The sequence below is a fragment of the Callionymus lyra genome, chromosome 8 (assembly GCF_982586985.1).
Source record: "Callionymus lyra chromosome 8, fCalLyr1.hap1.1, whole genome shotgun sequence".
NCBI classification, from domain to species: Eukaryota; Metazoa; Chordata; class Actinopteri; order Syngnathiformes; family Callionymidae; genus Callionymus; species Callionymus lyra.
In genome coordinates this window covers 18,095,442-18,118,324 of record NC_141825.1, presented here as the reverse complement: position 1 = coordinate 18,118,324, position 22,883 = coordinate 18,095,442, and the positions used below count along the sequence as shown (strand labels likewise).

General features: G+C 36.8%; 3 protein-coding genes across 4 annotated transcripts; 1 reads left to right on the top strand and 2 right to left on the bottom strand.

Annotated features, from left to right (window-relative positions):
• Positions 1–4,798: 4,798 nt before the first annotated feature.
• Positions 4,799–11,048, top strand: chid1 (chitinase domain containing 1). The gene is made up of 12 exons (XM_087796609.1): positions 4,799–5,047; positions 5,107–5,250; positions 6,937–7,069; positions 7,133–7,177; positions 7,244–7,350; positions 8,522–8,583; positions 8,645–8,734; positions 8,799–8,900; positions 8,968–9,117; positions 9,173–9,253; positions 9,314–9,353; positions 10,724–11,048. The coding sequence occupies exons 1-12, from the start codon at positions 4,943–4,945 to the stop codon at positions 10,820–10,822; spliced, it is 1,158 nt and encodes a 385-aa protein (XP_087652735.1). The 5' UTR covers positions 4,799–4,942; the 3' UTR covers positions 10,823–11,048.
• On the bottom strand, positions 10,965–16,136 carry gatd1 (glutamine amidotransferase class 1 domain containing 1). Its single transcript, XM_087796612.1, has 7 exons — positions 16,002–16,136; positions 15,845–15,921; positions 12,870–12,975; positions 12,685–12,792; positions 12,532–12,623; positions 12,375–12,468; positions 10,965–11,198 (listed from the first exon to the last, which is right to left on the bottom strand). The coding sequence occupies exons 1-7, from the start codon at positions 16,048–16,050 to the stop codon at positions 11,083–11,085; spliced, it is 642 nt and encodes a 213-aa protein (XP_087652738.1). The 5' UTR covers positions 16,051–16,136; the 3' UTR covers positions 10,965–11,082.
• cd151 (CD151 molecule) lies at positions 16,035–22,806 on the bottom strand. Of its 2 annotated transcripts, XM_087796610.1 has the most exons (9): positions 22,675–22,806; positions 21,213–21,297; positions 19,587–19,778; positions 19,068–19,142; positions 18,512–18,532; positions 18,338–18,442; positions 17,086–17,241; positions 16,924–17,010; positions 16,035–16,853 (listed from the first exon to the last, which is right to left on the bottom strand). In XM_087796610.1, exons 2-9 carry the CDS (start codon positions 21,294–21,296, stop codon positions 16,794–16,796), a joined length of 780 nt encoding a protein of 259 aa, XP_087652736.1. In that variant the 5' UTR covers position 21,297; positions 22,675–22,806; the 3' UTR covers positions 16,035–16,793. The 2 variants fall into 2 exon arrangements, with proteins under 2 accessions (XP_087652736.1, XP_087652737.1); XM_087796611.1 differs by lacking the exon at positions 18,512–18,532.
• Positions 22,807–22,883: the final 77 nt, after the last annotated feature.

Here is a 22,883-nt window from a genome sequence, read left to right as displayed (position 1 = left end):
GACATGGTTTACTTCCATAGAGTATGAGTACGCCGTGAGGCTGGATCAGATCACTGATGTAAGCAGGAGCCTGAGCATGAATAGCTCTGAAAGTAAGAACCAGACTTTTAAAATTGATCCTGAATGAAGCTGGCAGCCAGTGAAGAGTTTTAAGCAGGGGTCTCCAAACCGATCCTCAAAGGGCCGGGGTGGTGCAGGTTTTTGTTCCAACTAATAAAGAGCCCTCCCCTTAACCCACTCAGGAGTCTTCAGAGTGTAATCAGTTGATTGACAGTCTAGTGTTGCTTGTTTAAGCTGAAACCTCATTGGTTAAACTGTACATGCTTGATCGGTTGGAACAAAAACCTGCACCACCCCGGCCCTTTGAGGACCGGTTTGGAGACCCCTGGTTTTAAGGATCGACTGCTGCCGCCCACTAGAGCAGTGTGTATACAGGGCGGCCATCTTGGTACAGTGCCACTCTTTCCTACAGTGCATTACATCTATAGAGGAATGAATTGTTTACACTTTCACTAATTGTTTGCTAATTTGCTAGAGAGACAGACATAAATAAAACCAAAATATTACAGAAGTTCTTATTTGTGGAGGCTTGTTTTTCAGAACATTTCTTTCAAATGGCAGCTTCTATGGCAAGGAAATATCCAAGGTCTAGCCATAGTTGCTAAATTATCAGAAGGAATCTTTTTTATTATTATTAATATCCAAGCCCCCTGTATCCTAGCTTCATGTATGATGATTTGAACTAGCCAAACCATTTGAAAATTGGTCCAGAATTCAGCGAATAATTGTATTTTAAGATTGAGAAGAACATCTTTCCCTGCAATCGTTAATGCGTCGCTGCCTCTGATGACACTGTACCAAGATGGCGGCGCTTTATACACATCTGTCTACAGTCGATGAGGTGTCTATGTATACTTGTCTAAGTGCAAGTATGATTAAGTAACTCGGTACTTGTTTGGTTTTGTCTGGTGGCTCTGTTATGCTGAATTTAAAAGGCTTCGTATTTTTTTATATTGAATTTAAAACACTATGAATTAAAAAATATTGAAAAATTGAAATTAAAATATAAGAAATATTGCAATTAATTCAACCTTTTTCAATATTTGAAAAAAAAAATTCAACCATTCAATATTCTGATGGAAATGATTTACTTCCATAGGCAAACTTACAAAATCAGATACTTATTTCCTCCACTTTTCTTTTTTTTTATGTTTTATTTTTAAAATATCGATACAGTGCTTTTGAATATCGATACAGTATCGCGAATAAAAATATCGCTATGCATCGTTATATCTATATTTTCTCACACCCCTATATTCAGGGGAAAAAATCTCAGAAAAGTCAACGTTACATCCTGATTGTTGAATAAAATAAACACCAAAACAGTTTCTTTCAACTCTTCTATGAAAATCATTAGTGGAAAACTGACTCCATTGACTCAGCTATTAAAATACTAAAATTAAAACCATTTTTTTTACTTGGGTTGACTTCATTGTATTAGTTGCATTTTGTAAAAAAGTTACAGTACGCCAAGAAGTTTCCACCGAGTTGCAGAAATGAGTGAATGAAATGAAATGGTGTGATAACGGGGGTCTAGAAGCCCTGCCTCAGGATGAACTAGTTTATTGGACATGTTCACACAAGAATGTGTGGATTGTAACCACTTGGCATTCAGTAATATGTAAACATGGATTACTAAAGAGGTTAAACTTCCCCCACCTTCACACATCAGAGTCTCTCTCCCTTACTTTTGCACCAGGAATGCAAAGCAGCTTAAGACAGTGGAACGCTGCCACAGAAGGGCTGCAACAATAGAGCTCAGCACCGTTCTCTGCAGGCCTGCGCTCTCAGGGCTGTGTTCATATGTGGAGCTACTGACCAATCTGTACGTGCACAAGTCTCAAATCTCCAGTTTAACACACTCCAAGGATTTCTGCATGGTAAGCGATTAACAACAAACAATAAACTCCACTATTTATGTTGCAGAAATGAAAGTAATGGCACACAAATATTTACTCATTTAATCTTTGTTTCTGCTACCAAAAGAAAATGAAAAGCATTTAGAGCTTCAGTATTTTTCCATTCAACATCTTGTGTTTATTTCTTAAGAAGGAGCTGTCTCGCCTGCAGTCAATACAAAAGTCTGCAGCAAGAATTCTGAGCTGCTCTAGTAGAAGAACTCACATTTCTACGATCCTTAAAACTCTTCACTGGCTGCCAGTTTCTTTCAGGATCAACTTTAAAATTCTGGTTCTTACTTTCAGATCTATTCATGGTCAGGCTCCTCCTTACATCACTGATCTAATCCAGACTTACACCCCAGCTCGGGCTCTGAGGTCTGTGGATCAGAATCTACTGATGATTCCTGAACACGGTTCAGGACCAGAGGAGAGAAATCCTTCCAGGCTGTTGCTCGTAAGCTTTGGAATGATCTTCCTCTCCCTCTGTGTTTGATGGATCTACTGACTCCGTTAAGAAACATTTTAAGACATCCTTATTAGTGCAGGCTTTTCCCTGACTTTCTGGGACTCCTGTGTTTGTCTTATGTGTCTTGATCTTTTAAATATATATTTTAACTGTGAATTGTTTTTGATTGTAAAAGCGCTTTGTGACCCTGGTCTAGAAAGGCGCTCTAGAAATAACCATCACTTACTTACTTACTTATTGTCAACTAGCTCCACCTCGTTGCCTGTGATGGACACTGGACGTGGCTTTGTCTTAGACCTCCCAAAGTCCAATAATAGCTCCTTGAGCTCCTTGAGGTGTTCAGCTGTAAGTGGTTCCTCTCACTCCAAAAAGTCACGTATCAGACTTCTTTTATCCGTCCTCGCTATTGTCCCTGATTCATCCAACAATGGCAGTGTCGTCAGCAACTTCTGGACGAGACTGAGCTCGGAGTTGTAGCAGAAGTCTGAAGTGTATATGGTGCATAGGAGAGGGGCCAGTACTGTCCCCTGAGGTGCTCCTCAGTGTGCAGTACAGACGTGATGTCCTAGATGGTTTTCTAGCAGTGTTATATTTAATACATTTATTTATTTGTCATTTATACATGATACAAATGCACGGTTTCGTTTCTAATTACAACTATTGTGGGAACATAAATGATCTTATTAGGAAGATTGAGATAGAAAGAGTTTTATTACAGGTTTTTTATTTCAATAAAGTCACAAGACTAGTTTATATTAGATTTCACGCATATGCTATATTTGTATTGCAAGTACCCGCTTTTATCCTTTGTAAATATGAGCCATACAAACAAGAGCGTTTCATATTTTTAGAAAAAAAAACAAAAAACATAATAACTTTAGTTGTATCATTCAAATCTGCTAAAGGACATTTTCACAAGGTCCAGTCGCCACTTTTGGCCTGACAACTGTCTCTGTTAATACTCAACTCATAGATTTAAGCATTGAAGATCATCACTAAGAACAATATTCATTCAAATGTGAAGTGGATTTTGGTTTCTTCATTCTTCAAACCAACAAACCTGTTTACTTCATTATTATTGGTATATTCTTTAAATGTGGATACATAAGGTCAAACTTCTCTTTTACTACGATTAAGACATGAGAGTCGAAGGATCTTACCCGGAAGCGTCATCAGCATCAGGTGTTGAACCAAGAACTTTTTACCCAAGATGTGTGTTTAACATGCGAAGCGCACACTGCCATCTGCTGAACACGCATGTGTATTACATGTCCTTTTACGTTCTTCGTGTATATTTTGTGGGTTTATTTAACCGTAGTGATCATTTTTTATGGCTATAAAAACCAACGTGGGTGTGTAGTTTGCTCTTTATTGTGTATGATTTGTGTATTTTAAAATGAATACAATAGAAAATACCTTCATCAGTTTCCACTACTTTTCTGAGGTCACAATTTCCAACAGTAAATTATTTTATTTATCAATAAATGATTCATTCTCTTATGTCAGAATAGAACAATCATAAAACAGTGTCATTAATCTTGTTCATTGTAAACGTGATGATTGCTTTTTTTCTGGCTATATACATTTTTTTCTTTATTTTTTGCTCTTTATTATTTATGATGTTTTGTATTTAAAAATACTAAATTAGAAAACACAATTATTGGTTTCTTATACTTTTCTTAAGTCCAATTTCCCGACAATAAATTATTTTATTTATTAATAAATTATTAATTTTGTTTTTTCACTGTCCTTAATAATTTCCATTGTAATCATAGTGTAATCTTTTCTTGCTATATAAACCAACTTGTTTTGTTTCAATTATTATTATGATTTTTTTAATTGAAAATAAATCAAATAGAAAATACATTCATTATTTCTTCTACTTTTCTTATGTCACAATTTCTTCCAGTAAATGATTTAACTTAAAGAATTATAAATGTTCTTTTTTCAAACACAGCAAACATGAAAGGATAAGGGTTTATTACTGTTGCTTATATATTTGCAAATAATTTCACGCATACTTCAAGTTGACTAGTTAAGAATAGCTAAGAATCATGAAGTTATTTGTTATAAATATAAAGTTTAACAAATACACGTTTATTTAAAATCATCCATTTATGTTGAGCTTGTTTTGGCCACAAGAGGCGCTGCACCTCTGTGATGAAAGCCAAATCGCCTTTAACTGCAGACAAAGACATAAAGAACTTAAAAGAAACAAAGTCCAACGAGGACTTTTTGAATTCACGCAGAAAACACCACAAGTCCACTCTTTACAAAACTCGTCGCTAAACGAACGTCAATCCCGGCGCTTTTATTTTGAAAAGTAACCAACGCGGAAGTGAGCGAGCGTCTCGAACACGTTGATGTCAGTGCCAGTCAAAGTCCCGCCGACGATCCTTCCAGCCGTCACTCAAAAGTGCACCTTTACGTTCCAGCGGGAAGTGAACACCTGCATGCGCGCGCCCCTCGCCGGACCCCATCGATCACCTGCGCCGCGCGTGTTCGTGTTTCAGACATGCGAGCGTCATTCTTCCTGCTGCAGCTGGTCTCGTGCGCGTGTCTGGTCAGCGGGACCCTGTCCAGGACCGACGCCAAGAAGACCCTCAAAGTGGACTTCGAGGTGAGTCGTTGTGTGGTCGCGTTGTGTTGACTCGTGTTGTGTTGACTTTGTGTGCTCAGACTTCTCCAGCAGATCAGTCGGTGTTCACCAGAGGTCTGGTGGTCTCGGACCCTCAGTGGAAGGACGTGGTCAAGGAGGAGAAGAGACACTGGACCAACACTAGGAGGACCTTCTCAGGTCCAGTCCTGGGCTATGTCACACCTGTAGGTGTCTCTCACCTTTTATCTCTACGTGGCATTAGAGACTGTTGAGTCATTCTAGTCCAGACAACTTCCACTTTGCTTTCAACTAAACATGTTCTTTAGACATTAATGTCTTTTTTTAACTTTTGTATTTACCAACCTGTTAATTTAGTTATTAATTTAGCCCATAAACCTTTTCGAGTTTTCTTTAGTGAAGATTAAAATCTAAATTATATTTCTAGGAACAACTTCTACCAACTTTTTGAAATTCCATGCTTTTTTTCCTCAGCTAGCGTAGCTCCTTTATTCTGACATTAGATTGTATTATTTATAAAAGATTGATCTAAAAATTATGAAAATCTAATATTTGTTTTAAAATAAATAAATGGAGCACATTTCATGACACCCCCCAAAAAATATTAAAACATCAGCAAAGAAGAGTAAATGTTGAGCTTAAAATAAATGAATAATAATTATAGAATAATAGAGTTTCTTATATTACATACATACAAATAAACTTTATATACATATAAATCCTGTTGTGTTATCAGTATTATCTTGCCCTTTAAAATATATATTTTATTGAATATTGTTTGGATTGTTTAAGCGCTTTGTGACCCTGGTCTGGAAAAGCACTATACAAATAAAAATTACTTACTTACTTACTTACTTACATTATATCCATTAATCCAGAAGGAATGTTTTTTATTTTTTCTTGGCTAGCTCAGCTGTTTTGGAAAACATTTTATTTTCGACGTTGTCCTAAATTTTTAATTTATTTATTTGTACATTTGAATACGTTCTGTTAAATTTGATTTAAATAAACTCTAAAAATAAGTAAATTAACTTTGAATAAAATCTAAACTTTACCCTGAAACGACTGCAGCTAGCAATGTTTTCAAAATAGCTAAGCTAGCCGAGGAAACATCCTGACTGGACACAAGATGAGTATTTTTAATATAATTAATATAATATTAGCCAAAACATTTTTACACTTCAGGCATAAATGCCTATTGTTTTCTTTTTTTTACCAACATGCAACAGACTAAATATATTTTAGTTTTTTATCATACGTTTTCAGTTTAATTTTTTTTATTTTTTTATAAAATGTCTGCAATTATTCTTCTTTAAAAAAGTCCTATGTTTATTGATTAATTTAAGTGGCACAATTATCCGATGATTCCTGTCAAGCTATGAAGGATTCTTACTATATATTTTTATTGACATAAATGAGATCATAAATAATCATGTAAGAAAATCTATAGTTTTTTAGCAAAGAAAAGGATAAAATTGACATGTACGAAATATCTTTTCCAAGAATAGATTAATTGGAAAAAAAAGAAAAAAAAGGGGTGACTCAAAATGAATTCACTGCTTCAGAATTGAAAAACTACAAATTTCCTCTTGACTTTGATTTAAAGGTGTTAAAAATAGAACTATTTAAAATGATGACTCATAGAGAGAGTTTTTTGTTATGCTGACGTCGTGTTTTTAACTTTTAATGAACAAGAGAGATTTGAGTGAAGTGTTGCCAGACTGTGATGCTGGACCTCCTGCAGTGAACCCCTGCAGCTCTGCAGAGATGAACGTGGCCTTGTCTCTTATTTTGAAGGGATCATGTCTCTTTTTGTTAGAAATCAATGTAACAGTTAGAATAAAAACCTTCTGACGCAGTGAATAATAATTCTAAGATCTCTCTCTCTGCAGTGGAACTCTCACGGCTACGACGTCGCCAAAACCTTCGGCCCCAAACTGACCTCCGTGTCTCCGGTTTGGCTCCAGCTGCGCCGACGAGGCCCCGAGACCTTCGACGTGTTCGGACTGCACGACCATGACCCCGGTGAGACGGCTCGCGAGAGCTTGGCTGAGTGAAGGACTGACTTGAGGTGATGAATGCGTGCAGGTTGGGTCAAGGCCGTCCGCAGGTCCAGCAAGAGGGTGAAGATCGGTGAGTTTTCGTGATGGTGACGCTCGGGCCGAGAGACTCGTGGCTGACCCGTGATTCTCTCCTCAGTCCCGCGGCTGCTCTTCGACGGCTGGTCGTACCAGGACTACGTGAGCGTGCTGGCCAGCGAGGACGAGATCGAGGAGCTCGGAGTGGAGCTGGTGGACGTCGCCAAGGTAACAAAATATTCATTTACTTTCGACAAATAATCTGTACAATCATGAGAAAAGTTTATATTATTGTGCTATAAATGAATAACTTATTAACTTTAAATGATGTCAGGAAGGAACATATTCTTTATTAACTTTCTATTTACTGAAGTCACAACATCTGGAGAAATGTTAAAATAATATTTATAATGATGTTCTTAAATTTAGTATCAGAATATTTGAGAATATCAAATAGTTTCCGGTCCTGTCGCTGACATTTTGAAAGAAAAAAATCATCTATTTATCTAGATTTAATTATATATCCATATATATTTATTCAATTTCTCATTGTGACACAATATTATTGAACTGTGCTTTACTCTGAAAACCTTTATTTATTCATTTTTCATAAAACATGAATTTTTCATTTGAGTTCATTTTGTTTGTGTTTTTTTGTGTCTTGTCACCTAAAATAATATATATATATTTTTCTTTTTTAAAGGTTTGACTTTACTTTAGTCAAATAAAAAGCATGTACTAAAATAACAATTTTGGTTCAGCATAATTAAAACTGACTTTTGATCTTTTTTTTAATTAAAAAAATATTAATTTATTTTTTATTTTTATTTTATGTTTTTCCATCATATTCATGAAAATTGTCTTAGTCCCTTTTTTCTTTTTGGATAGATCGACTCTCACAACAGTCACAGAATATCCAGAATATAAGGTGTTTTATTTTGAAAAAAAGATGGTTTTTCCTCTGATGTAACTTCAGCCTGTGACTCTTGACTCATCCAGGCGCTAGTTTAAGTCAAGTTTACTGAGAAAATAAACCTGTGAAAATGAATGAAACACAAACTCTCTGATTTATTTTGACTGTTTTTGTATATTATGCAAAATACATTTGTAACATTTAACCCTCATGTTATCTCTGGGTCAAGGTGACCCGGAGGCCCGTAAACAAATGTGTTTATGCTATCCCTTTTGTTGACCCAGAGACAAAACAAGGGATACCACAAACACATCTGTTTTGGGGCCTTGGGTCACTTTGACCCAGAGAAAACGCAATGGCTTCCATTTAGAAAAGTGAATTCATCCTTTAGATTTGACGTTTAAACCTATTTTCTTAAGAACAAAATAGAGTCCGAACAAATGAATCGTTACCCGAATCTTCACATGATGGGAATCCTCTCCGCAGATCGAAGGCTTCGATGGCTTCACGTTGGAGTTGTGGAGTCAGCTGGGAGGACACAAGAGGAAGTGAGTTCTCCGGGTTGATTCTCCGACGGACGCTTTGATGACTCGGTGTCTGCGTGTGCAGGGAGCTGGTGCATCTGGTGAAGCACATCTGTGAGACGCTGAAGACCCACAAACTGGACTGCATCCTGGTGATCCCTCCTGCGGTGACCAGGTGAGTGTCCGCGGAGAATCAACTGGAGGGCGAGGAGGGAATACTGACGACTCTGGCGCCGCAGCACCTGGGATCCCGGGATGTTCGGCCGGGAGGAGTTCCTGGAGTTGGCCCCGGTGGTGGACGGATTCAGCCTCATGACCTACGACTTCAGCAGCGGCAGCAGGTGGGAGGTCACATGACAAAGACTCCTTTCCCCGAGAGCCGGTGACTAGAATGTCCACGTCTCGCAGACCAGGTCCGAGCTCGCCTCTGCCCTGGGTCCGAGAGTGTGTTCTCCAGCTCACTCCTGACTCCAAGTGGAGGGAGAAGATCCTGCTGGGACTCAATCTGTACGGTCTGGACTTCGCCAACCAGAAAGCGGAACCCATCCTCGGAGGAAGGTGAGAGCCCCTCGTGAAGGATCTCCTGCCTCAGACTTGACCTTGTACCCCTTAGATTCATCGAGCTCCTCAAAGAAAACAAACCCAAGCTGCTCTGGGACGAGCAGTCGGCCGAGCATTACTTCAGCTTCAAGAGGTAGAGATGAAACCTGACGCATGTCGCTGCAGAGAACCAACCTGTGCTCTTGTCTTCCAGAAACAACGTCAAGCACGTCGTCTATCATCCATCGCTGAAGGTGAGACAGTCCTTCTCTCTTTGGTTTAAATAAGATCGTTTGTCGATTTAGTTGAAGAATAAAGACACATTCAATATTTTATGTTCAGAAGCTCAAATTCTGCCCTTATAATTTAATTCTATTTTTTTTTTCTTATGAGTAAATCCCTTATGTTGTAATTTAAATATTAGTTCAAACAATGCCTTATCTATCATCTATTTATGGTAATGTGTTGCCTTTCAAAATAAATCATAGGAAATAAAAATCATGATTTAATTTTCTAAAATAATTAAAAGTATAGAAATGATCTGATATTTTGGAAAAGATAACAATTTAACAAGTGAAAAGTAAGTAAGTAATATTTATTTATATTTTCCAGACCAGGGTCACAAAGCGCTTAAACAATCAAAACAATACTCAATAAAGTATATACTTTAAAGGTCAAGATAAAACTGATAACACAACAGGATTTATATGTATATAAAGTTTATTTGTATGTATGTAATATGAGAAACTCAGAATATTTATAATTATTATTAATTTATTTTAAGCTCAACATTTACTCTCCTTTGCTGATGTTTTAATATTTTTTGGGGGGTGTCATGAACAATACACCCAATACTCAAAAAAGTATATACTTTAAAGATCAAGATAATACTGAGAACAACACAGGAGTTCCAGAAAATCAAGGAAAAGCCTGAACAAATAGAAACGTCTTAAGATGTTTCTTGAAGGAGTCAGTAGATCATCAAACACAGAAAGAGGAAGATCGTTCCAAAGCTTAGGAGCAACAGCATTTTCCTTTAAAACTTACTTTTGATACAATAAAAGACGTCTAAAATAATTTGTTAAAAAAGAAATCATGGAAATGATCTGCATTATTTTTGTAAAAATAGAAAAGATTAATCTTTTTTAAATAATTATGTATTATGTTAAGAAAATTATGCTTCATTGAAATTATCTGGAATATTTTTGCAAAAAAATAAAAGCATCATAGAAACATTAAATAATTTTGTAAAACAAATCAATTAAAAGGGCTTTTCCTTTTCCCCAGATAATAATAAAAAAATAAAGATTTTATTTAAATTAATAATCTCCAAATCTCCCTCACAACAGTTCCAGTATAAACGTGGCCCCTAAAGATACTGACTCGCTGCCCTCCAGACAAAAAGAAATATCAGCGTCGTCAGCGGATCAGATGGAACTCCATGAATTCTTAGAAAGTTTCAGGAACTGCAAATCAGCTACATGTGTTTATCTGCTAAACTTTGTTGCTCATGATGAAAGGAAGAAGGAAAGTAATGAAAAGGGAGAATAACGTTAGGATTAGATGGTTAAATGTATTTTTAAACTTATTTATATTAAAAATTCCTTTGTTTTTTTTCTTGCAGTCGCTGCACATGAGGATATCTTTAGCCAGAGAACTGGGAACTGGACTATCGTTGTGGGAACTGGGACAAGGTCTGGACTACTTCTATGACCTCTTATGATGAGGTCGTCAACATCTTATGGACTCTAAGTTCAGTTTTTACTGAACTGAATTGATGTCAAAATACTTCCTGTTTGGATGTAAAAAAAACAAACAAAAAACTTTTGTCAACCTGCAGTTACTGATTTTACTCGGCGAAACAATGGTTTGTGTTTTCTTTAATCAGGATGCATGATTGTTGTTTCATTCATCGTCTTCATCTGATTAAAGTGTCCGGTGTTTTCACACCTGCTCTCATTTATTTAAAAAAACCTCTCGTCGTCACTTCCCGTCACACAGCAGGATCAGATTATTGACGGCCAGCGAGGTCGACTGCTCGTTCTGACCCGTGATCAGATGTCGGTCGACCACAACGTGCACCGCGTCTTCCTCACTCGCTGGAAAATCAATCAGAAGAATCAAGTTTACAATATTTTCAAAGTAAAATCTTACACTTTAAATAACAAAGATGGTCCAATCGCGATCTACGGGTCAGTCGCGACGCTGTTTCAAGAATTTCTACGACTTAATAAAATATGATATACGAAAATAGAGAAGAGAGCTCAGATTGGCCGCTGTGCATGTCAATCAAATTGTTATTGCCCCGATTGGTTGACACACACAGCAGCCAATCTGAGCTCCCGCCTCTTCAAGTTTACGCATGGAAAAGTTCATATGAAAAGAGTAAAAAGTGCGAAATTCCCGTTTCAAGCAAATCAGAAAAATAAGTAAATGAAGCTTTTTTTTTTTTAAATGTAATTAACAAAATCATGCGAGAGTCACAGAATAATCATGTCAGATCCATCAAAGTGAAGCTGCAGGTTGAAATGAAAACACAAGAAATGCCGGTTTCCCTCATGTGATCAGAGATACATCCTTAAAAGTTGTATTAATGCATCATCACATGATGACTATTTGTAAAACACTTTTATCCTATTAATAATACGCACGTGTGTTGTGCAGGTGAGCCACACATTCTACTTAAGAAAGCTGTGAAAGTCTTTCCCAGAGTCCGCTTAAGAAGATCTGTCACTAATAAGGAACTGTAAAATGGAGCTGAACCGCTCTCAACAGCGACTGAATGCCCAGAGATCAACGTCAGGAAAATCTATATCCTTCATTTCTTATAACAATTCTCAATGAAGATTTTTTTTTTTTTTTTTTTATTGAATTACACTTTGAAGTCTTCCACACACATCTGCATACATGAGTTTTTAGTATCATTAGTAGTAAATATAATTTCATTTGAGTCTAATTTATCTGTAAAACATTAAACTCACATTTTTGCATTTACACACTGAAATAAATCAACATATATGAATACAAGACTGAAGAAAACCCTTATATGAGAATGATGCATTCAAGGGCATAGGAATGTTATAACAAAAGCCCCTCCACCCACTCAAGTCACTCAAGCTGCCTTCTCAAGCCACTACTCTGCACACAGCTCATCAGATGAAATTGTTTTTAAACAATGACTTATCGAGAATCTAAAAAGAAACAAGAATTTGATCATAAAGCTGGTGAACAGAAACAGTTTAACGCTCGTGCACATAACAGGTAATCTGACTCACCTGTATAGGATCCGCCGCTGTCCTTCACAAAGTCCTCCACGATGAGCGGCAGGTTGGCGAAGTCCGGTCGGCGGACGAGCTCAAACACCGAAGGCTAAGAAACAGACTTTTAATCATCAAATCGAGAAAAGGACGTTGAAGTGTCAGTGATGCGAACCCCGGTTAAACTGTAGCCTCTGAAGATCCACTTCTGTCCATCGGAAGAGCAACACAGCGCAGACACACCTTGTCCGACGGCACAGACGGGCTCTGAACACAGGATCGGGACAGTGAGCGGAGCTGGACGTGACTCAGAAGGAGTGTCACTGACTCTGCTGAGAGATGAAATGTGTGAGGATGCGGTGCAGCGAGCCGCTGTGTGCCAGGTCGTTGGGCGCTCCGGGGCAGTCTGGGATGAGCAGCGCTTGATATCGAGCACCTGCGGCGTGTGGGGGGTCAGAGCGAACAACACTGAGTCCAACAGCAGACCTCAAAACATCCACCGTGTTCTCTCACCGTCTATCGATTCAAGCTTGGCTGGAGTCGTGTTGGGCTTCAGGTTGAAGTCCTGCGCCCATCTGGCCGTGCTGTCGTCCACTTCAGCAAAGTCTATCGGTTTCCCCTGCGAGCAGCGAAGAGAATCAGGTTCTAGTCTTTGGCACATTAATATCACATGTTTGTAATGAAGTTATTTAAACCTTATTTTTGCACAAAATACATCTAATGACGCAAACAAATACTAAAGTGTATACAGGTACATCTTAAACCCCCATATATAATATAGATTCATTACACATAGTGAAACATTTCAAATATTTATTCCTTGAAATTTTGATAATTGTGGCGTATACAGCGTTTTGCAAAAGTATTCATACCCCTTAACATTTCCACATTTGGTCACAGTACACGCCACAAACATAAATATATCTTATTATAATTTAATGTGAAAGACCAACACAAAGTGTCACACGATTGTGAAGTACAAAGAAAATTATAAATGATTTACATTTATTTTTTTTCCACAAATAAAAAACTGAAAAGTGCAGTGTGCAAAAGTAAGGTAAGGTAAGACTTTATTGATCCCTCAGGAGGTCTCCTTTGGGAAATTGTTTAAAAACAATAAAGTCAAGTATTCAGCCCCCCCTGAGTCAATACTTTGTGGAACCGCCTTTCGCTGCAATTACAGCTGCAAGTCTTTTGGGGTACGTCTCTACCAGCTTTGCACATCTGGAGACTGAGATTCTTCTTTGCAAAACTGCTCAAGCTCAGTCAAATTAGATGGAGAGTGTTTGTGAACGGCAGTTTTCAGATCTTGCCTCAGATTCTCGATGGGATTTGGGTCTGGACTTCTGGGCCATTCTAACACATGAATATATTCCGTTTTAAACCTTTCCATTGTAGCCCTGGCTTTATGTTGAGGGTCGTTGTCCTGCTGGAAGGTGAACCTCCGCCCCAGTCTCAAGTCTTTTGAAGACTCCAACAGGTTTTATTCCAAGATTGCCCTGTATTTGGCTCCATCCATCTTCCCATCAACTCTCACCAACTTCCCTGTCCCTGCTGAAGAGAAGCCCCCCCAGAGCATCATGCTACCTCCACCATGCACGACAGTGGGGATGATCAGGGTGATGTGCAGTGTTAGGTTTCTGCCACAGGTAACCTTTTCAATTTTGGTCTCATCTAACCAGAGCACCTTCTTCCACATGTTTGCGGTTTGTCCCACATGGTTTCTGGCAAACTGCAAATGGGACTTCTTATGGTTTTCTTTTAATAATAGATCCCCCCTCCTGAGCTGTGGATCTCTGCAGTTGGTCCAGAGTAACCATGGGCTTCTTGGCTGCATCTCTTGTCAGTGCTCTTCTTGTTCTTGTTGCACAGTCAACACAACCATCTACCGGGAAATTCTAGAGCACTTCATGCTTCCTTCTGCTGACAAGCTTTATGGAGATGCTGATTTCATTTTACAGCAGGACTTGGCACCTGCCGGCACTGCCAAAGGTACCAAAAGTGGGTTCAATGACCATGGTACTACTGTTCAAACTCACTTGATCTGAACCCCATAGAGAATATGTGTGGTATTGTCAAGAGGAAGATGAGACACCAGACCGTACAATGCAGATGACCTGAGAGCTTCTATCGAAGCATCATGGGCTTCCATTACACCTGAGCAGTGCCACATGCTGAGGGCTTCCATGCCACGCTGCATTGATGCAGTGATTCATGCAAAAAGAGGCCCAACCAAGTATTGAATGAAAAAATATATTTTTCAGAAGCCTGACATTTCGGTTTAAAATATACTTTTTTTTTCATTTATCTTATGCAATATTCTAATTTTCTGAGACACTGAATTCTGGGCTTTCATTATCTATAAGCCACAAAAATCTAAATTTCAAGGAATAAATGTTTGAAATTTTTCACTCTATGTGTAATAAATCTATATCATTTATGGGTTTCACATTCTGAAATGAGAGACAAAAAATATTGAACTTTTTCATAATATTCTATTTTTTTTTAGATGTAACTGTATAATAATGTAGGGATGTGTATTGGCAAGAATCTATTGATACGATGTGTATCACGATACAGGGAGAACGATAGGATATTTCGTGATACTTCAGTAACAAGGATATATTTGTAGTATTGTCAAATACTTGACTCTGGTGTAGCAAAATTTACAGACTACATGACTCTTGACGAAGTCGTAGCGGCTTTTATTTGTTTTTAGACCAAAATATGTCCAAACATCAGCTTTAAAGTAAAACTAATTACTAATATTTAAAAAAAAAATGGTCTTTAACCGGGTGTATTAAATTCCCATCAAATTCCTTCAACCCTAGTCTTCTGATAAAACACACAAAACACAAAATGAGATGCACACGGTTTTTCAATTAAAAAAGTCTAAAATTTAATTCCAATTGATTGGATTGACTTTATCTTGCATTTATTAATCAAAATATTACACAGGGCGTTAAAATTAAAACTTTGAATGGCTCTAACACATGCGTCCTCAGTGACAACACAAATTAGTGTTGTCACTTTTCGTGAGCAACTTGAACATCTGTCTTTATCTGTAGATGATCCATAAAAAACAAATTGTGAAGGATGTGTTACACTTTTTAAAAGTAGGTTTGGAGAGATAGTATCTAGTGTTTTCATGTAATCAATCTGAAAACAAATATGTAAAAAATAAAAAGGGGAACCACTTCTATAAATACTAACATTTAAAACTGGGATAATGAACTAACCTACTATGATCATTTATTTATTTTTAAAATCACCTCATTATTCCCCGTCTGAAAATGTTGGAATTCATTTTTGTCTTTTTTCTCTCCTTATATTTCATTTTTTTGTCTTCTCAACATACACACATTTTAATGTTAAATACTTACTGCAAAATTGTGTTGTGCTTAAGGGAGGATATGTTCTATTGCTTTATTGTAAATGATCAAATAGAGAATAAGTCACTTAAAAGCCATATTGGAAAACAAACTTACCCCTGGCGTGGCTGTCTGCAGGTTGAACACCGAGGAACAGAGACTGAAGCACTGCTGCAGAGATTTGGCTGAAACTCCTAAAATAAACAATATTATCAACTCGCTACACTATTAATTCCTCTTCTCTTGCAGCGAACAACAGACAATAAAAACTCACCTTGAGGAGAAGCACTCGTCACAACCAAACACGTGGGTTTTGCACACATTTTTATTTTACTTTGCAGTGAAATAACGTCAATGTTGAGCGTATTTAAAATAAAATAAAGCTGCTTGTAGACAGGAAGAGGGAGATGCGGAAGTGCAATCAGGTGATAACAACATCCGGTTTCGGGGTTTTCAGCATAAAAGCTCACACACTTGATTTGTCAAACAACATTTATAGAGAACATCTACAACATACAGTATATGGAAGTTTACCAGTCCACCAGTTCATCAAATGGTTCAATTAAAATGATTAAATGTTGAAATTAAAACAGTTAAATTTAACAATGTATATGCTGAACGTTTTAATTTGTATTAAATCGAAGAATTTCATTGTTTTTTAAATAAAGAATAGTCTTTTTTCGGTATGAATGATTTGTCTTTTACAAATAGCGTTTGATATTCAAATTCCAATAATAATAAAAAAATCTATATTTATTTTAAGCCTATAAATTCAATACTATGTTTTACCATAAAAAAGGAGAAAAAATACTGCGGTTACAAATCCTTTTTAAATTGAGTTACTGAGAAAAACATATTCAGTTTATTAATTATTGAATTTAATTAGTAAAAAAAATAATTAAATGCTTAACAACAATACAAAATAAAAGTTAAAACATTTAAAACCTGGTACTGATATACTTTATATTTTCCATCACACAAGGCAACGTATCAGCAGCAATAAAAACAATTGTGTATATTAACAATTGAATATATTTTCAATTCTTTTTTTTTTCCTGTATTCATTTCAGTAGGGTTCATCTTTTAAGTTAGAATACAGGCAGCAAGTGAATATCATTCCAAGAAGCTGGAATAAGGAGAGAGAAAAAAGAACAAATGAGTCCTTACTTGGAGGTGTTGTGTGACTTGGTATTTACCTGTAAAAAGGCAATTCCACCCCCGACTACACCAATGATGTACAGCTGATCCAGCATGTAGCCCTCTAGTTTCAAAATGCAGCCTCCCTGCCAGTGGAAGTAAAGATATTTTTTCAATCAATGAAGCGTTGCTGCCCACATCAGGGTCAGGCTGGTACCGACCTCCACCTTGTAGATGTTGGAAGGATGGTCTCGCACCCCGCACTCGTCGCTGGGAGACTTACAACAACTGTCGGGAACCAGACGACGGTTGCCTGCAGACCTGATCCAGATGCTGTCCCGCCAGTCTGCTGAGCCGTTACTGCCACAACATTTGAACTGAAAAAAACAAATTAGTATGATGGTGTTAAATTAACTGAAGATATATTTAAGCTCTATGTTAGGAAGTTTAGAGTAACAAAAACACTGTTTGATGAGTGTCTTCCGTCACAAACTTGCTCAATAAAAAATATTGACTTCTAAATAATATTTTAATATAAATATGGTTAAATTAAAAGGATAACAGGAGTGTAAGAAAATACAAATACAGTGTTACGTTCGATATTTATTCCACGATATAACAGCATTGTATCGATTAAAAAAATAATACACTTAAAAACTCTTTATTTTCGTTATTTTATGATTTACAGTTCAAAATAAAATAATTACAATATTTTCAATTATATTTAACAAGACAATATTCACAAATAGCAACAGTCATTACGTCCTTAGCAGCTAAATTAATAATAATATCCCGCGAGGTGTCTGAGGACGAGAGGATACAGTGACTCAAGCTACTTTAAAAGCTGGTGTTTGGACATATTTTGGTTTCAAAACAAATGAAAGCAGTTACAACTTCATCAAGAGTCATGTGGTCTGTAAATTCTGTGACACCAGAGTCAAGTACTTGACAATACTACAAATATATCCTTGTTACTACAGTATCAAAATATATTGCAATATATTGTATCGCCAAATTCTTACCAATACACAAGTTCCTACATCTCAAGTCAAGTGAAATTTAAGACTTTAAATACAAATTGAAAATAAATTAGATACCAACTCGACAATAACTATCAATTCAATAATTAATAGTTTATTTTAATAATAAACATGACTTTTAATCCACTAAATAAAAAAATTCTTTGAACCCCATCCTGCTCAATTTGAAAACCTTTCAGCACAAAATACACTTTGCCTGGTACAGCTTTCAGTGGTTGGCTAGTTCACATTCACACCCATTTATCCTCTTTTATCCTCATTTTGAATAGTTTTGGAAATTTGATCGAATACATTGTAATGCTAATTAAGGCCTTATTTTTTAAATATTTTGTAATTCAAAAATCAATCAATCAAATCAAACACAACTTAATTTTAAAAAGATTTGTTTCCTACAATTATATCTAGCAATTGAATAATATGTAAACATGATCACATCCTGATGAAGTCTGTCCACTGCTAGAGTCACGGCATCTTCTCCCGGCTGCTGGTATTTCTCCTGCATCGTCAACTTCAGGTGCTCCGTCAAATCGTTATCCACCTGCAAAAAATTGAATTTTAACCTGACAATGAAACAGGTTTTATATAGACATGCATTTGCAGAATTTACCTGCGAGCAGGAAGGGGAACACTGGGGTAGGAAATAGAGTAGAACAGGAAGTTACGTTAGGAAGACGTAAACCAAGAAGAAGAAGATGAAATCAAAAAGATCTTGTTGGGATTTAAGTAAGTAAGTAAGTAATATTTATTTATATAGCGCTTTTCCAGACCAGGGTCACAAAGCACTTTAACAATCAAAACAATACTCAAAAAAGTATATACTTTAAAGATCAAGATAATACTGAGAACAACACAGGAGTTCCAGAAAATCAAGGAAAAGCCTGAACAAATAGAAACGTCTTAAGATGTTTCTTAAAGGAGTCAGTAGATCCATCAAGCGCAAAGAGAGAGGAAGATCGTTCCAAAGCTTAGGAGCAACAGCCTGAAAAGATTTCTCTCCTCTGGTCCTGAGTCGTGTGCGAGGAACCATAAGTAGATTCTGATCCACAGACCTCAGAGCCCGAGCATCATATGATTTGGAAAGAGGCAGTTAAGTTTTAGAAAGAGTGGGTGTGGAAAACATATTTTGCTGATCAAAAACACAAACCTAATGATAAAGATCTCACCTTCTGGTAGTAAATGAAGGCCAAGACACCAGCAATGATCTCCAGCAAGAAGACACAAAGCAGCAAGATCAAGTACTGAAAAAACAAACAATTATTTATCCATTATTTCTTCATGTTGTTGGCTTAAAATACGTGCAAAAAAGGATATTCAACAACAAAAAAAGAGGGGTTCGCTCCAGTGATTTAGGGATGAGTCAGAGGAAGTTATTCATTACACAGTTTGCAGCAGAGACAGTGTCGTCTCACAGACACTGGCTGCTTGTGATGCCCTTCATTCCTCTGGTGTGAGCTGAACTCTAAATGTAAACTCTTCAAGATACAGACTGTTATTTCTGTCTCACCTCTGTCTGTTTGCTATGAAGAGCTCCCGTGGGCGCCGACAGGCCAGACAGAAGGTCAAGCAGGGATTTACTTTCAACACAGTTGTTGCTTGTGTACACTTTTACAAGTGTGTGTGTGTGTGTGTGTGTGTGTGTGTGTGTGTGGTAAAACCATTTCTTCCCCCTGGTATCGTCTCACCACGATCAATAAACTTCTCGTCTCGTTCAGCGTGGCGACGCATCCGATGATCCCCGTGATGATCACCACGCAGCCGGCGGCGATCAGCAGGAACGTGGAGGTGGTGTAGAAGGTGGAGTTCAGCAAACTGATGTAGTCGCTCTTCACCAGCAGAGTCCACACGCCCACCACCAGAACCGCTCCTCCGGCCAGCTGGAGGAGAAGAACCGCTGTCACGTGTTTCGTTGGTAACAGAGATGGATGTCAAGAACGTGTCAAACTTCGCTCAAATTAAGCTCTTAAAATGGGAGCCCCCTTTTTTCTGAGCGTCTACAGCGCCTGCAACTATGGAATGCCTGCAGGTGTTGAGGTGGGCCTTCCTGACCATCTGGTCTAAATGTGCGGAATTCAGAGGAGGCCTACGTCAGGTTCCTTGTGAGATTTTTAAGGTTCGGCTGCAGAATGATTAAGAACAAAACAATCGATGTACAACTAAAGACAGATGTCAGACTCAGGGCCTCTGCACAATCTTTGAGCAGTACAAGTCGAGGGCCAAACAATATATGTTAAGCTAACAGGAAGTATGAGTCTTGTTGTAACTAATTTTGACTTGCATTAGTTGATTTATGTTGATTAGTAACATTGTTGATTTATAGCATCGAATAAAACCTGCTTATTTAATATCGTTGTTATATTAGTTAAAACAGATGAAAAGGAATGAAATGTGCGATAATAATTGTGTTAGAAACCGGATGTTGTCTGACAGATAAAGACGGTTATAGTTTTTCGCGCAGCTGATTATGATCTATATAATTTGCCAGTGAATGAAAGTGATCCTTTTTTTCTTATATAAAGAAACTTTATTTTCCTCAAGTGACATCCTGCACTGTTTTTTTTTTAATGAGTTTGAAACGTTTGACAGCAGCAAGTGAGTGGAGCTAGATTCGTTTCGTTATTATTTAATAAAAAATAAGATTTCAAAAGTGTTTTTTTTTTACTTCAATCAAAGAAATAAAATACTACCTTTTTTCACTATGACAAAAAAAAGAAGCAAATTGATTAAAGCAACATATTTTGGGATAATTAAAATAAATTAATTTACCGAAAAATGTTAGATTTTTTTTATTTATTGAAGTAACCCTCTTTTTATTTTAAATAAATGTTTTGATCGAAGTAACTTTTTATTTAAAAAATATATTTGATTGAAGTAAATGTATTTTTATTTAAAATATATTTTTGTTTGAAGTAACTTTTTATTAAAAACATATATGTTATTGAAGTTACTTTATTTTTATTTAAAATATATATTTGATTGAAGTAACTCTTTATTAAAAATAAATTCAAAGGTTCTCTACAGAAACTTGTGGAATGTTCATCTAAAGCAAAATGTTTTACTTAAAGCAGAGAAATTATTCTGTTCTTGAGTTTAAGTAAGAAAATAATGGGGACAATATATAAACCAGAGAGTTGGGGAATAATAAAGAAAAGTTTTGTTTCATTTCAGTGCAAATTGGCAAGAAGATCTTCAATTGATTTAAACCATATTCAATTTAAAGTTAGAAATGAACATGTTATCATAAGGCACAAAAATGACAAAACATGCATCTGTACATTTTCATAAATAAGTTGAGATATTTCTTGACTCACCCAGAATAGAATATTAAAGATGAAAATGAGAGATTTTAGGCAAATGGTGCCACAAGTTGGACTTTTTTCATGCTGCACTTCCATCCTGGAACGACAAAAAGTTTATCGTTACTTGGTGAGTACTTTACTTTACTTTAGAGAAACTGTTTCCAAACATATACTACTATATAGAAGCCAAATATATCAGTTAAAGAAACAAAAATCCAAGAAGATGAAGTTGTAGGATTAGCGTCAACACCTCACAGTTGGCAGGTTTGCTTGAACCTCCATCATTTCTATGAGCAGTTTGTATGTTCTTCCCAGAACAGCAAAGGTTTACTCCGGTTTACTCCCGCGGTGAAAAGACATCCACACTGATCGAGTTCTCTAAATGGTCCATAGGTGTGAGTGAGGATGTGGATGTTATGACCCAGTGAAAGTATAATTACTTTTTTTTTTTTATAAAAAGAGGTGAATTAACCCTTGTGTTATCTCAGAGTAAAGGTGACCCAAAGGCCCGAAAAAACAAATGTATTTGTGGTATCCCTTGTGTTGTCTCTGGGTCAAGGTGAACAACCTCCCTGGCTTTCAGAAATACATATGCAGTGATAGAGGTCATTCATCTTGACCCAGAGACAACAAGGGATACCACAAACACATTTGTTTCCAGGCCTACGGGTCACCTTGACCCCGAGATAATACAAGGGTTAAATTCATTTTATTGGCTAACCCCTTTTAAAGGTTGGTTTTATTGTCGGTGCACAAATATTATCATGTCGGGCAAAAGTACCAAATATTGTCATCATTAATTTAATGAAAAAATAAAAAAAGTTTTAAAAGTGTAAAAAAAACTATGTGTTTTATTGGAACCATCTAACTAGGGACGTCAAACTCAATCATACAAGGGGCCAAAATATTTTTTACAGTAAAAAAACAAAATTACCAAACTGTAACAGGAAGTATGAGTCCAATTATTGTATTTACTTTATTGGAGGCTCAACTTATCTTAATTATCAGTGTTTGTTCTCCGACACTAAACAACATCAAATTCCAGTTTTAATCATAACGGAAGTGTCTGTATAAATGTTGACATCTAAAATGTTTTTTATCTTTTCTTATCTGGCATCTTAATACGTCACCACATCAACATGAACATTAATCCAACTATCTGCAGGGACAAATAAAATAACACATAAACTTGATAATTTAGTTTGATCTCAAATTCCAGTGATTTAATTTTAAACTCTGATGTCATCGAGGGTCTGATTTGACCTCATGTCACCTCCTTCTCCATGATATTAGCAGTAAAAAGTAAATCCAAACTAAATGGACATTCTTTTCTGTCAACAAGTTAAATCCCTGCATGTGTCCGAGTCTGTCCAGAACAAAAAAACAAAAACAATCTCCTTTGGAGACATGGAGTTATTTTTAAACCATTGTGTCACGGGAAAAAACTGCAGCACCACAGATCGGGTTTTCTTACCTGATTTGAACTAGTGGGTCTTGACGGAAAACGCCTTGATCATAATCCTGGTCAGACCCGCGCTGGTGTGGCTGCGAAGGTTATCTGTAATGGTTTAAGTTTCCTGTTGACACTCTGTGGCGTCTGTGCTGGCAGACCACAGCAGTTCAACCCCCTGAAACCTTTTTTTAAAAAAAGAGCAGGCCTGCCCCCACCCGGCCCCTCGGGAA